Here is a 15,996-nt window from a genome sequence, read left to right as displayed (position 1 = left end):
AAGAGAACGTAAAAATGCACCTTAACGTGGATGAAGGGATTTTAAATGGGGCAACAGAGCCTCTATCTCTAACAATACAGGCCAGCCTCTTCATAATGAGAAGCTCCTCTGTAGAGCCTTCTCGCCCATAGAAAACAGTGATATTAAGAAGAGGCTGTTATTTATTTATTTATTATTTAAATTATTTCTGTTATTATGATTATTGTTATTATTATTACTATATTTATTATAAAGTCATGCAGAATCTAAAGAACATAAAAATGTTTCTGCACCGAATAGTACAAGCGATGCATTGTCGCCATCTAGCGGGTGTGTCTGGAGGTGACTGGCCGCGCATGCGCATTCTCAGCTTGTCAGTGAGGCTAAATGATGCGATGGCAGGTCAGCTTATGTGCAGTTTCTTGGACAGTTTTGAGCCAATGAAGTAAAATAAAGTACAAATTTACAATGAAATTAACTCGGAAACTTGTTCTCGCTCGGGCCAAAGCGTCGGACCTCGACAGCGTAAAAAAACTCAATTGCTGGTACGTTGTGCATGTGTTTAGCTGCTCGCTAACATGTTAGCAAACATGACTGGTGTCTTAGTAACGGCCTGAAACCCTAAAGCTTCTTTACGACACGGTTTGTTTGGGGACGGTTCGATATTTTGGCAGTTCGATTTTTCCAACTGTTAGGATTCACTTATTGAATAAACCGTCTTTTTAGTCGATATATCCAACCAGCAGTTTTATTTTTAACTTTTAACTTCCAGATCAACAACAAAATCAAATTGGTTGTAAAGGTATATTAAGCTATGGTTGAATATAAACCCTTATTATGTTATTATTGTCAAGTTTCAACATGGATCTCAAAGAACAAAGTCTCACCAAATAAAATTTTGACTTAATGAAAGGGTTGCTCGATTATGGCAAAAATCGATTATTTTGGTCAGTATTGAGATTTATTGAGCTTTTAAAAAAACTATAACAATGTATTTCTGTGAAATATAATTTAGCTGAAAACAAATAAAACTAGCCCTGCGATGGACTGGCGACCTGTCCAGGGTGTATACTGCCTTCCGCCCGAAGACTGCTGGGATAGGCTCCAGCATCCCCCCCGTGACCCTGACGGAGAAGCGGCTTAGAAAATGGATGGCTGGATGGACAAATAAAACTAGTAAAAAAAAAAAAAATGTGATGAGTTTGGGATTTTAGAGAGGGGTGAAAGCAACCCACTATAAAGGAAAGGGGTGTGCTGGACTTGTAACACAAGACAAAACGAGAGCATCATTTCAAAACAATGCAACACATTAATTGCTTTGTCTTGATTATCTTGTTTTCAAAATCGCTTCAAGCCAAATCGTAATTAAAAATAAATCTTGATTAATCACCCAGCCATACTTTATAATATTTATACACTGGATTAATAAAATCACATCGTAGCTAGTAGAACTATGGATAATGTAGGGATGTACAATGTTGTCTGACTCAGTACCGGTATATTGTTCAAAAATGATCAGCTGTTTAGCTGACTGACATCTCAAACCAATACTCGATGACGTATATCTTGTGCTCTGAAAAGAAGAGCAGAACGTTTAGGCGATGCTGAACTATTGCAAATGTCTGTAGTATATTAATTTTACTGCATCTGTATCCCTATGTGATGGGTTATAGGTTAACCCTATATGAAGGTTATATTTCTCTGTAAGGCCAATTCTGGTGGATTTAGTCTTTTTTTGGATTTGTTTCTATGTTTTATTAATGTTTATGTATCAGCATCCACATATGTGTACATGAAAAATGTCTGACATTGGCGTCAGCCTACACTTGCTGTATTGTGTAACTTTCAAGTGAGTGGCATTTGCATCCAAGCTAAGTATGTGTGCTTTTCTCAGGACATGGAATTTAGCTGTTACTAACTCTACCCTTCCTATGAATAAAATCACACTGACTTGGCTAACATAGTGTATGTTGTCCTGTATACTGTATTACTGTGTATATCTTCAGCTATTACAAACTTCCCAGCCAGTCAGCTAAAACTGTCTTTGTAGCTTTACTGAAGATAAATTAGATTTTAGGCAACATGTCATCATTTACTAAACACAAACACTCAGTCTGCCAACATACTCAACGTAATTATTTATATGTTGTAGGGGCTGCAACCTGACAGACGTAAGTATTGTTTCTATCCAATGTTTATGTTGCATGTTTCAGGCCTTTTCTCAAATACCATGTTTATTATTTTCATAACACTTTGTGTTTATATGTTTTCAGATCTCAATATTCTCAGAAATACCCAATATTGAAGTCTTAACATTAAGGTAGGTTGGCTTTACTGTCTTTGATTCTAATATATGAATAGTAGTTGATGGTCAGATTGGTTACGTTTGTTGAGTTCCTTGTTTATAACCAACATTATTCTTTTTTTATACACATTTCTGGTTTTCAGTGCCAATAAAATATCCTCTCTGGAACACATCTCCAACTGTCAGAATCTGACAGAGCTCTACTTGAGGCGAAATGACGTTCAGAATCTCTCAGAGCTGGGCCACCTTAAAAATCTTGCCTGCCTTAAGGTTCTATGGCTGGCAGAGAATCCATGCTGCGAGCCAGACCCGGTTAAGTACCGCCTAACCGTGCTGAGAAACCTGCCTGGCCTACACAAACTGGACAACCAGGGTGAGTAAGATGTCAAAGCTGAAGCTTTAGTATTACTGAATTAGACCCAGGAGTATCAACAATTTTATTGCTGCAAGAATTTATATTATTTATGCCAGTATTCTCTGCGAGCATTATTAGTAACCATTTAAAGATTAAAATTTTATGCTGAAAGTCTTCTGCTGGCATGGCTAGTAACAACAGAAAGATAACAGCATCACAGGTAGAAATTAGCCTACCAGTAGCTCTTACTTTACAGTAGCTCAAATTTTTCTTTGGCTTGTAGATTCAAACTGTTCCTTTAATAACACGTGTACCATTTTTCAGTTGTGACAGAGGAAGAACTTGCACTTGCTTTGGAGCAAGGAGAGGAAATTGTCACTCCTCCAGGTCCCATTTCAGCCATTTCCACCAATGGCCTTGCAGAGGCAGACTCTGAGAATGACCCTCTTAATTACAGTATGGAAGAAACCAAGTGAGTTTTTAACCATTGTTCAGTGTCCATATTCACATAATTCAAAACAAATTGCTTTAGGTCAAGGATGAGCACACTTCCGGAAAATAATGAACCTACTTACAAGCTTAAAGGAACAGCTTAGCAAAAATCTATTTACAAATTTTTCCAATTACCCCATCAGTCAAAACATGTTGGTTGTCAGAAGTTTGCTTCTTTCGTTTTGCACTGGAAATAGGTATCCTAATATAGCTAACAAGTAATGGAATCCTGTAGCCTCCAATTAGCGTTGTGCAAAGTTCAGTGGTAATTTTACACTGAAAGTTCTGTTAGGCTTGATTTGGAAAACAAGTCCAGTCTACTAACATGCTTGTAGTACAGACTATAGAGACTGTCAGAAGTGACATGTTTTGTTTGGTTCCTCAGTAAAATTCGTGCACAGCTTGGGATGAAGCCAATACCTAGAGATAAATTCCCATCATTTTCTTCCCCACGAGAACCAGGGGCTAGTCCGAAGAAAAAGGTCAGTTCACATTTTACATTCTCATATTTACATTACATGACATTTCCTAAAACTAAGCAATGAATATTAGGTTCATTGTTCTGTATATGATCATTTTTTACTGCCTGAATTTACGTTAGGATCTACTGACTCACTCTGTGGTCATTAATGATGCATGTACTGTCTAGGAAACTACCTTAAATAGGGTCAGTAACGGTCAATTTAGTGTTTAATGTTTCTAATAACGTTATCTCTCTGTAGAGCCACTCTCTGGAGGCTGTCCTGTTACTGCTAAAGGATCTGGACGTTGAGGAGCTGAAAATTGTTCAGAGTGCCACAGAAAACAAGCTCAGAGCACGCAGTCGACAGAAGGAGAAAGAGAAGGAGAAAGCTCTGATCACCCAGAACTAATGCTGCCAAAAATACTCGGCGACTACCATTGTACACAGCTTAACCAGCAATGATGTAATAATCTAGGGCTACAGATTCTTCTGATTTTTGAAATCCAGGTAAAGATGTTTACAGACATCAGCCCATATTATCAGGTGTCCAAGATTAAAATCACTGACCCAATGCCTCAACGTCCATGTAATCCTAGACAGTGCTATAGCCAGGTGTAAACTGATCCCAGATCAGCTTTACTACTCTGAGAGTATTGTAGGTCAGCCTCAAGCATCCCAGCTCAGCCATAAATGTAAATGTAAAAGTTCAATGAAGCACCAACAAAGTGCAGCAGCTTTTTACTATTCATGAGCAGTGCATACTGTGACTGTGTTAATATTGTTTCACAACTGCATCTTACACTGTTGCCTTCAGCAGAGACTGAATTATTCTGGAGACAAAGGTCTCATGTATAGACATGTACATTACTGTTCAAAAGTTTGGAATCAATGTTTTGAGCAATACAGTAACAAATGTGGTAGATGCGTACTTAAAACGATGTTAAAAGTCTGTTAGTTTGAAACAACATGTAGGAAGCTGAAAAAAATGACACAACATAAATAGTATAGCAAGTGATTCCAAACTTTTGAACAGGGCTGCAAGTGCTAACTGTGTTTCATTAGGGTTTGTCTTGCATCCAGTTGTTACCAAATCACAAAAATGTTTGCTTGTATTATTTTGCTTTAATGAAAATGTTCCACCAATGTGTATATGCAAATTGTTTGAGTCTTTAATATTTGTATTTTTTTTATGTGAATAAATTGCAGTGCACCTTATTTATTACACCTCTGTACATGGCAGTACATAAAGAGAGCACTGTATACAAAACAATATAAATTATTAACCCGCAAAAGGCGACAGTACAAGTGCTATGGACAGCAATATCCAGTACTTGAAAGTTCGACATCATTCCAATCAGATGGTTCCTGTTCCTGACAACAGAAATAGAATCCTTAGAAGTCACATTCTGAGTCTGTTCTACTGAATCTCATTCTGACCAAACTGGGCAGTAGGGCAGTGTATGCCAGATTACTACTGTCTATCCAGAGTTTTCCAAACAGGTACAGTCAACATTGATGAAAGAAAGGCAGACACTGAAACAGGATTCTTCTGACTCAACCCTGCTCACTCGACATCCTCCTTCTCTAGGAAGTCTGTGAGAGTTCCAGCATCCACAGGGATGAGAAGGTACTCTACTCCATCAGCCCCCTGCAGAGAGGAAAGGGGGAAAAAAAGACATCTTGAAGAAGTGGCATTTGTATACATTTCGTTGCTAATTGGGTACACCTACCTATACTTATTCGCTGTTTAATCAGAAACACCTATCATACATCACATTGTTGCTTTACAATGTCGCTGTTTAGGTTGAGCAAAGGAAAAAGATGAGCTATAGTTTCTAACTGTACCACTATCAGTCCAAACAAGGGATGCACTCTCCCACTACATTTCATAGTCAAGTGTCTATAAAGGTTAATGAACGGATAATTGGTTAATTGCTGGTAAGGAAATGGACAACCCCCCAAAAAAGTTTAAAGGCTGAGAAAAACACTGGGTTGTAGGCTTTCTTTTTGTTCCCCCCCACTGATAACACTTTTGTATTAGATTAGTAACAGAAGCTGTGTCTTCTGATGAGCCATCAGCTCATGTCATGTCTTTTTTTGGCCTATATATTTCCTCCCTGTGTAACACATAGCCAAAGAAAATATTTTACATTAAACCAGCAAGCAACTACAGACATATCTGCGGAACTGCAGTCTAGGACAAAAACAACACTGCTTTCAGTAAAGTGGGTTATTGGCATGTATTCCATGCTGATTCCATTCCAGTCAGTGAACTGTTTGTGTGATTCACCTTCTTGGTGCGAATGAGCTTGTGGTCTCTGAACTCTGTGAGCTGAGTTCTCAGCGTGATGTCACTGTTAACCAGGAACGCTTCGCGACAGCGCTGGTAAAAGTCTTGAAAAGACAGACCTGAGTGCAAATCACAAGACAGATGTTTGGATAGCAAACAAACCTATAATTTATAACAGAATCAAAGAGATAATAGAACTGTTTGGTCCAAAACATGAGCTTAAAATTTCCAACAAAAAGAGCATATGAAGGGCATCCTGACTGGTTTTACCTAGGGCTGAGTAGTGAATCAATTTGCTTGAATTAGCATTACAGAGAAATACAACATTTACTTATGCAGTGTTACAAATGCAGTAGAATGAATAATGTCCTCATATTTTAGCACAGTAGTCCAGCATTCCCAAATCTTCTGCTCTTCCAGAGGACATCAAACATAGGTTTGTAATTGTCAAATATAAATTTCTGTCTGTTTTTCTGTCAATACGATATGATTCCAATATCATTACTGGGTGTTGTTCCTGATTTTACAATCCCAAAAGGGTACTTTTTATTTACCTTCTTTTCAATTACAAATCAGACATGGTTGTATTTACGGTTTGTGAAGGACTACAGACAAATAAAGAAGCACTGATGCTAATAATGTGCATATGGAATGTAATTTTGACACCCAATCAGCAGTAGAGATTTTGTATAAAAGCATGTTTATTGGACTGACTACTTAGATTGAACACAAACATACTGACATTAAAATTTGGTTTGAATGACTACATTTTTTTGGTACTCTAAAATAATGAAGTGATTCTGTCGGTATCCTAGTCTTACCTGTATACGAAGGGTTGTCTTTGTTCTCCAGCTGAAACTCAGCAAGCAGTCTGAAGATCCCTCTGTGGACACACAGCACAATATCACCAACAGAATTTGGGGTGCAAATATTGAGACCACCACTTTTCCAATTCAAAGATCACTAGAACACTGCATCGATCAATGAGACACTTCAAAAGGCCCATTTTGGTCCCTACCATTTTTTGTAAATGTAGTCTCAGCATTACAATTCTAAATGCCACTAGTTGGGACACAGATCACTGAAAATAAGTAAGAACGGTACTGCTGTGTATACTGAGATTATGGAGATATCAGTTAAATGCTACATGTCCTTATAATCACAGACGAGTACAGTGGGTGAGATCAGGATATGCCTCTTCCTTTCTAGATCAGAATAATGAAAAAAAAAAAGATTCTAAATGCGCAATATCACAGAATGCATCCTGATCATTGGTAACTATGATTGAGTTTGTGGTGAGTGTAACCTCACATTAAAGCAAGAAAAAGCCAGAAGAGGTCCAAAAAAAGTCAAAGTTATCTCAGGTGTAAACAGCATGCAGTCAGTATTTACTATCAATCTTGGTAAATCAGAGTGTGCTGTTCATTCCAATAACCTCCAAGGATTTTATGCTTTGATGGAGAAACTCCTATATATGCATATGCACTGATATAGCAGCAGCTGTCCCTTGCTATAAAGTAGTGCCTATTTTGAAAATGACCACAGAGAAAACACAGTAAATCACAAAATGTTAGTAAATCCCTTTATTGGGATTTCATGGCTGTATAAGCAGCACAGAACAGAAAGGAGACTAATCTACTCTCTGATCTCGTTTTAATGCTATAAGAGATCAGGATGTTATGCATGTCATGTAAATGCATACAGGACAGCTTTGTGTACTCCTTTCTGAAATTTCAGATGTATTACTCCAGCAACTGAAAACGTTTTTTCACCCCTTGTCAAGTTACATGTTGTATTGAAAAGCTGATATTCTAAGTAAAGAATAAGTTACACATTCTCTATGGAGTGTGTGTGTGTGTGTGTGTGTGTGTGTGTGTGTGTGTGTGGCCTGTTCAAAAGTTTTTTCAACTTTTGCATGCAACTGCATGGCCTGAATACAAACAAAAAATCGTACACAACTTAACAGCAATAAAACAATTTGATGGTAAATATGAATGTGTATGTGTGAGGTGATCCACTTGACAGGTGTGGTGCTGTACCTGGCATTTGGTGTAAGACTGCGCAGGACATGTGTGAGTGAGCTGAGAGCCAGTGCGCCCGTCTGCTGCACCAGCAGCGAGTTCTCATACGAGGTCTCCTCTGTATACGGCAGGAACGAAGTAGTCTCATACCACAGCCAGTTAAACCAGCTCATCTTCGTGTGGTCCCACACTAAAACACCCACCACAAACAACAAACAATGGAACACTCAAATACATCACTAGTACCTGTCAAAGTAGTTTTGCCTTGTATTAAGAAGTTAAATCACAAAAACAGATGCCTAAAAATCAAATCAAGTGTGACCAGATATGAAAGGATGACATTTGTGCAATCTGATGGGGAAAAAAGTAGCGTTAAAGTGTGAAAACACACCAAGAGGGGCGTTGATGTGATCTATGGAGGCGAGCAGGTGCATGTTGGGAATGGAGGCCAGCTGTCCTAGGGCCTGCTGGTTCTTCTCACCCCGCAACATGGGGCCATCAATATTGTGGATGATAAGATAGATGTGGTTGTCTGGATCTGGTGAGAAGACAAAATTATTAATGTGACTGCTACATTATCAGGCAGCAGCATCAAAATTCTGTATTAAGGCTTCTGTCTGCCACACACAGGAAACAGACCAAATAACATTCAGCACTGATGTTTGCCCTTATCATCTAAAAATATACAGTACTATGCAAAAGTCAGAGACCACCATTAATTTATTACATTTCCCAAGCAAAGCATAGGAGACATTTCCCAAGCAAATGTCAGGAGACATTTTTGGGGAGATTAGATCTGACAACTGAATAAAGAGAGGGAAGTCAAAGAAAAATAGGCAAAAAACAGGGAATTTCCAAAACTGTCAAAAAAGGAAAAGACTGCATTTATACAGCCATGCACAACCTGGTGGACCACCAAAACTCTCCCCATCAGATAAACAATGCTTAAAGCTTTCATTTTTCAGAGGGAGGAGAAAAACAAGCTGTACTCTTTGTTCAGATTTGAAAAAATCTGCAGGTGTTTCTGGTCATCTTTCTACTGTGAGAAGACAATGATGGGAGTCTGAAAGGATTTGAAATCAAACAATTTGTAAACTGCAAATAACAAGCTGCTGGTGTTCTCAGAACAAGTTTTATTACTTAACATTACTGAATATTGGATCGTGAGAATGAATGAATGAATAAATGAAGTTTGTTGTCTGACATTTGCACAGATGTGTATATTACGTTCTTTTACAATGACGAATATTTAAACAGTACCTTTTTTAAGGGTTTTCACAATGAAGTCTATTTGGTCCATAGGGGTACGAAAAGTCCCTTCATGCTCCAGCATCTCACCAGTGATTGCGTTTAAAATCTGCCAAAAAATGAAAGACATAAACCAACACTGAGAAATATCAGAGTAGCAAACTGATAATGTCTCTGCTCTAGACGCATAAGGAAAAAAGGAATTTCTGAACAAGGTGACAGTGTTTCCTAAAACTCTGATGGAAGATCAATTATAAAGTGCTACAACAATCTACAAGCTGATTTATGAATTTATATACAACTAAAACAACATTGTAAGATAAATGTTACAGCTATACTAGAAGCAATGTGATAGAAACATACTAAAACAATACAAATCAATCTTAAAAAGTGCAGTTATAAAGAAATGGCTTTCATACTTTAGGATATTTCAGTAAATTAAACATTAATAATATAATGAAACAGAAATCTAAAGCTGTGCGTAACCTATCTCAAAACAGAGATTTGTAAAAGGAGATGAAACTGACCGATTTGAGAGTAATGCTTGGAAAAAAGCCATTGACCACCATGTGGACAGAGTCTGACAAGATGGTGGTGCGGAACTTCTCCAGTAAAAACTTCTTGGAACCCAGACCATAGAGAAGTATGTTGAATCCCATGCTGAGGAAATGTATGCAGAAAACTGTAAAAATTAATACAATTCAAATGCAATACATCTAGTAGGGGTCACCAGTTACTTTGGAAAAGCTTCTAAAACATCAATAGTGGTGATATTTTAAAATTTCATGAAGATCATTTAACCATCAAAACCATATAAAACACATTCAGAAATGCACTGCGCACACATCTGACACACAACTCAACTGTAACTGCAGCATCCACTTGCTGAAATTCTTCTCGTGCTTTTTGTTAAGCTCATTGATCTCATCTATGTAACAAGAGGGCTTCCCACCCAGCAATCTGAGCAGTGTTTCCTGCAACACAACATGCAAAATTTTATCAGATACAAATAAATAAGTCTAACAGTAATTGATCCTCCTCCTACTGGATGAACTTCACTTTAAGCCTGAGCTTACATGATCTAGCTAACTGAGAAATATTACTTTGTTGAATACTTCTAGGTGTGTTAACTGCAGACAGTGGAACAGCACTTACCCGATCCAGTTTTGGAGTCTGGAGCTTCTGGAGAGTCCGGTCTGACGTCAGAACCTTCGAGCTGCTGTGTGCTTCAAAGTATTCCTCCACCAGGTTGGACTGAAAGGAGAAATGTTTACATAAATGCACACATACATTCTTATACTACATGGATTAAATTCTTTGAATCTAACTTTTGCCTTAAGTATTTTAAAGATCTGCCACCTGTCCCAAGACCAATAGGACCAGACAAAATATCAGGTTTCAGGCAAAGTTAGGGCCAATATTTCATGTACACTAAGTTTGGGATTGTTTTCTAATGAGTGGTTATTCTCAATAGTAGGTATGCTTGCATTTGATTGAACACAATTTCATGCATCTCATTTTCTCTCTCTCCAGTATAGTTTAGTGTGTGTGCAACAATTGACTCAGGGACATCTTAATTGTGGAAATATCATGACCTGGTTGCTGCATCAGATAGAAAGCTCTACTGTTGCACTAGTGTTTTGAGCTATGACAGCACAAGGGCTGGCATGTTGTCTCTACCATGTTACATTTACCACAGATGCAGCCTTTCCACAGCAGCTACTAGCCAAAAACAAATGTTAGTAATGTGAGCAGTGTACTTTCTTATACCAATTAAGTCAGTATAAGGTAAAGCAAAAGCTCAGTTGCTGGATAAGTTTATAGAGTTTTTTTTCTCATTTTCTATTGATCCACTCAAGAGTTAAGTAACAAAGCAAATCTCTTTAAAATTGTGTCTACAATAATCCGTCTTTTTTAGTGTGTGCAAGTGGATTCAGATCAGGCTTTTTTTTCTTTTTCAAATTTAGCACCAGTACCAATCAGGCCTCAATGTCACAGTTACAGTTTGGGGTTGGACTTCAGTGTCATGCCCATGCAGACCTCTTAAATGGTCAGAGATAAGTTTGCAGCACCAACTTTTTTTCAAACTTTTGTTTAGTTGATGAATACGTGAAGTGAGTGGGGAACCAGCTAGACAGCATGTTTATCCTGGAAGATAAAGTCACAGATGGCTGTAACACAGACAGCAAGAATCCCACCTCAGGCGCTTTCTTGCTCTTCTTGGCCGGTGTCTTGTAAAGAGCAGCGGCATCTGCTGACGTCTTACTGGGCGTTTTCGGATGAGCTTCAGCTTTTGCCCCCTTTTCATCATCATCTTCCTCCTCCTCCGCCTCCTCCTCGGAGTTTGAGGGGGAGAAATCACTGTCACTGTCTGACTTCAGGTTTGGAGCTGAAAAAACAAACAAACAAAGTGATCACCTTTTATCAAAACAAGAAGAGCATCTACCACCATTAACTGACATGAGTTTAATTTAACCAAACCTGATATCCTCTTTCTCAATCTGTGAGGAGTTGTAGAGACAAACTGCACTTTCTTCCCCTGGGGAAAAATAAATAATCAGTAAAGAAGTTAAAAAAAAAAAAAAAAAACACAAATAATATATGAAAATTGATAAAATAAATGGAAAACAGGCTGCAAAAACAGTAATTTACTGTTAGTGATGTCACACAAACCGTATTATTTACATGTATTCACTCATTCAGCCTTCAGCAGTTTACCTCTGCCTAATTACACTAAAGTTATGAGGAACACTAACTGCTTTGTGAATGAGGCACAATACAGGGCAGCCAATCAGAACAGAGCTCATTTACATATATCAGGCTTAAGGGCACAGTTGCAAAAACAGCCAGTTTAATTATGAGAGGTAATGAGAGGTTGGAAAATGGTTAAGGAAACATGAATTATGACATAAAAGCAAACCTTCACAAAGCTTACAAGAAATAAAAGAACCCAGGATATTGGCCCTTTAAATAAACAATATGTTCATTTTCCTTTTTAACTTTTATTCATATTTGTAATATTTTACATATTGCAAATTTCTCTTTTTTGTTTTAAATTATTAAAGTGTTTATTCTTTGACATAAATGGTTGCAACTGTTATAACTGCAATTTCCCTCTGGTTCTGATAACAGAAATAACTCCCATATATATATATATATATATATATATATATATACACATATACATATATATATATATATATATATATATATATATATATATATATATACAGAAATAACTCTCAGAAATAACTCTCATATATATATATATATATATATATATATATATATATATATATATATATATATATATATATATATATATACCCACACATACATAAAAAAGGTGTGTAGATGGAGTGTTCAGTATTCTTTCTTATTGTGGAATTTTTTGGGATTACCTTCTGAGGAGTTTTGTTTTCACTGGCCAGCTCTGCAGGGGGGTGGAGAGATGGAGGGGAATATACAGAAGAATTATTATATATTACAAGCACATTATGCAGAAAAGTAAGACAGAAAGTGCAGTAAAGAGAGCAAGAGAGAGAAAATATTAAATGAGATGATGACTAACTGCAAGTTGCACGGGTAGGGCTGAGTGCCTCCTCTGGACTGCCGGGTGTACTAAAGGTGACACTTTTCCCAGGGGTACGAGCCCACTCCGATGCTGAAGAGAGGGAGAGAGAGAGAAAGGCCTACTGAGGAGTGTATTACAGTATCTAATATCTCAACACATTCACCTGATGGCTGAACAACCTCACACAAATACATATTAAGTATAAAATTTAAAAAAGCACATTTATCCCCTTGCCCTAAATAAATAAATTTTTAAAAAGCACTGACAGGTAAATCCTATGTACCGTCTTTGAGCTCTAACTATGGAATGCAATAGAGTGGATCTGACTGAATTCAATTCTTGTCTTGTTACTTGAATGCAATTTTTTCTGGCTATATAATATAGAAATAATTAAGAAATCCCTCAAGAAGCAGTGCTGATTCTACAGAAGTTGTTGTATATATGCAGGCTATCCAGGAACTCAAGGCAATCCTATGTATAGATGATTTTAAAAAAACTTGTATCTTACCAATCTGAGCCATTTTATTGGAGCGTTTGATGGTCTGAAACGTGAACACTGAAGCACCTGCAGTGACCGATCCATTCTCCTCTCCAGCTGCACAACAGAATATTACAAAACAGTAACCACAATCACCACAAAATGAAAACAACTGAAATTAAAGTCCAACAACTGATCTCTTCAATAAAAGCTAAAAGTACATTGCTTAACGTCTGCCGTGTTGGTTTATCATTAATTTTATTCGTGAACTAATTTCAAACCTTAAAATAAAGGTCAAACCTTCAGCTCCAGTTCCAAGGGCTTCCACATAGTTTTGCTCATTAAAAACTCCATCCTCCTCTTCTTCTTCTTCAGCAGAGTCTGCCAATAGCTTTCTAGAGCTCTTCAGGCTCACTAGAGTTTGTACTGAACCTCTAGATGCTTTAGATCCTAAAACACAATCGCAGGAAAAAGTGCAATATTGACTTTAGTCTCCTTTGCTCTCACTGGCCAAAACTAGATGTCTTGTGAAACAGGCTAAAGTATCCAGACACCTGCACTCATTCGTGAACTCTACTTTAAGTTGCAACCATTTCTTACACAGGAATTCAACTTCACACTCACAGCTTGTATAATCTCCACAGAATGGGATGCTATGTAAGTTATGTTTGAGCAAAAATCTTGGCTGTCTTGGGGTCCATCCAATCTGGTTTAAAACCAGGGGTATAAAGCCCCCCAGCACTGGGCTGTAAAGCAGTGAAACTGCATTCTCTGGAGAGATGGAGCTCTATCCAATACCTTTTATATCAAACCTGTGGGATGAGTTGGAGTGATCCAGAACTGATCATCCAACATCAGTGCCTGACCTCAATGGAGTAGGATAAATATGCAGCCACGGATGTTTTACATTAAGTAACTGTAAACCTACAATGTTCACCTAAATGGCTTTGCTTTCCTATAAAATGGCCAATGAGGCCATATTCAAAGTTGATAACCTACACACTTAATAAAAAAGGGTCTTCAAGCATTCCTTAGTAAAGGCAATGGTTCTATTTAGAACTATACGTTCTACATATAAACACTTGCATACTAAAACAGTTATTTGCATGATGAAATGGTTCCTGAGATTGAGGGAGGAACCTTTTGAAAATAGTTCTATATAGTTCTAAAGAGTTCTTGTACACTTTTAAAGAATATTGTTCTTCTATGGTTCTTTACTAAACACAATGGTTCTATACAGTCCCATGAACACTCAAAGAACCCTTTGGATGCCTAAATGTTTCCCTGCATAGTGAAATGGTTCTTTAGACTGCTGGAGAAGGTGTTGTGTATATGATTCTATACAGAACCTTTTTAAGAATAGTTCTATGTAGCATGAAAACGAGATCTTCTATATTCTTAATAATATGGTTCTTCAATAAAGACAATGGTTCCACAAAATAATCAAACACTCAAACAACCATTTGCACGCTTAAATGGTTCTCTGCATGTCGAAATGTTTCTTCAGACTGGTGGAGAATATGTTGTGCATGGCTTTATATAGAAGCAAAAAGGTTTTCTTCTTACTACACTTTTCCAGTGTAGTTCTGTAGTAAAGAAAACAGTTCTATAAAGAACCAAAGGGTTCTTTGCATCATGAAAGGGTTCTTGAGATTTTGCTGTAGATGGCTCTATATAGAACCTTTTTGAAAAGGGTTCTATACAGCACCCAACAGGGTTGTTACGAGCTTGTAACAATAGAAAACATTTTGGGTGCTATATAGAACCCTTTTCAAAAGGTTCTATACAGAATCGTCTACAGCACATTTTCCATCAATCTGGAGAATCCTTAAAGCATGAAAATGGGTCTTTGCGTGTTCACGGTTCAGTACAGAACCATTTTCTTTACTAAAGAACCTTTGAAGAACTACTTGTTAAAGTGTGTATGTTAAGCTTGTAACAACAGAAGAACCCTTTTGAAAAGGGGTCTATACAGAACCTTTTCCTCACTAAAGAACCACAGAAAACGCTGAAGGGAAAGGAATAAGCGCATTAAAGCGGCGTGTTTTCGCAACAGCACAGAGAACAGATGTGATGTCACACCTTCTTGTTTCTCAACAATGTGATCCAGCACATCTTCATCTCCCACGAATCGGACCTCCAGAACCCCTGAATCAGCGGCGAGTTTCTGTGGACTCATGTCAGACCTGTCAGTGGGGGAAACACCACATTTGTCGGTCGGTGCTTCAAAACACAAAATCTCACAGATTTCTTTGTCTAGCCGCGTCAGTTAGCATAACACAGCGATAGCGAAGCTGCTAAAGTGAAGGCAGCAGTGTGGCCGAGCTCACCCTGAAAAAAAGTGAATTTCATCCAAAACTGACAGATTTTGCGACACTTCTCCACAACGTCCTTCAAATTCAAACAGCACGGGCCACTAATTTCCTGGAATAATACGTTTATATCAAACGGTCCCGCATTTTAAAGCGCTGCGGTGTCACTTCAGCGGTTCAGCTCTGATTCCGCGCCACCAGAAAAATATTCATACCACGTGTGTGAAAGTGGCGTGACGTCACCGCTTTCGTTCAGGGCTGTGTCCCAAATCGACTAGCTGTCAACTAACTAGGGTTTCAGCTCATACCGCAGTACAGCGGGATTTAGAACGCGCTTAAGGAGCCTGTTTACGCTCAGACACTGAATGCGCCATGGGTGTAAATGCTATCAGACACAGTGGAGCCAGACTGCTGTCTAGTCACTGAGCACACCAGGAGGTGGTTTGAGAGTCAGTGTATCCGTTTCTTCTGAACACAAG

General features: G+C 38.0%; 2 protein-coding genes across 2 annotated transcripts; one reads left to right on the top strand and one right to left on the bottom strand.

Annotated features, from left to right (window-relative positions):
* Window positions 1-349: 349 nt before the first annotated feature.
* Window positions 350-4,809, top strand: cfap410 (cilia and flagella associated protein 410). Its single transcript, XM_017725679.2, has 7 exons — window positions 350-524; window positions 2,132-2,150; window positions 2,253-2,299; window positions 2,428-2,657; window positions 2,964-3,111; window positions 3,517-3,613; window positions 3,854-4,809. The coding sequence occupies exons 1-7, from the start codon at window positions 448-450 to the stop codon at window positions 4,001-4,003; spliced, it is 768 nt and encodes a 255-aa protein (XP_017581168.1). The 5' UTR covers window positions 350-447; the 3' UTR covers window positions 4,004-4,809.
* orc2 (origin recognition complex, subunit 2) lies at window positions 4,316-15,718 on the bottom strand. The gene is made up of 17 exons (XM_017725678.2): window positions 15,536-15,718; window positions 15,288-15,391; window positions 13,506-13,655; window positions 13,236-13,322; window positions 12,725-12,817; window positions 12,555-12,586; window positions 11,635-11,692; window positions 11,352-11,542; window positions 10,309-10,407; window positions 10,018-10,127; window positions 9,681-9,813; window positions 9,166-9,262; window positions 8,297-8,443; window positions 7,924-8,095; window positions 6,706-6,767; window positions 5,885-6,003; window positions 4,316-5,242 (listed from the first exon to the last, which is right to left on the bottom strand). Exons 2-17 carry the CDS (start codon window positions 15,382-15,384, stop codon window positions 5,159-5,161), a joined length of 1,731 nt encoding a protein of 576 aa, XP_017581167.2. The 5' UTR covers window positions 15,385-15,391; window positions 15,536-15,718; the 3' UTR covers window positions 4,316-5,158.
* Between the last annotated feature and the right edge of the window lie 278 nt (window positions 15,719-15,996).

Source organism: Pygocentrus nattereri, chromosome 15 (assembly GCF_015220715.1).
Source record: "Pygocentrus nattereri isolate fPygNat1 chromosome 15, fPygNat1.pri, whole genome shotgun sequence".
Classification (NCBI taxonomy): domain Eukaryota; kingdom Metazoa; phylum Chordata; class Actinopteri; order Characiformes; family Serrasalmidae; genus Pygocentrus; species Pygocentrus nattereri.
The sequence above is the reverse complement of the archived record's forward strand: the minus strand, read 5'-3'. Positions and strand labels throughout refer to the sequence as shown.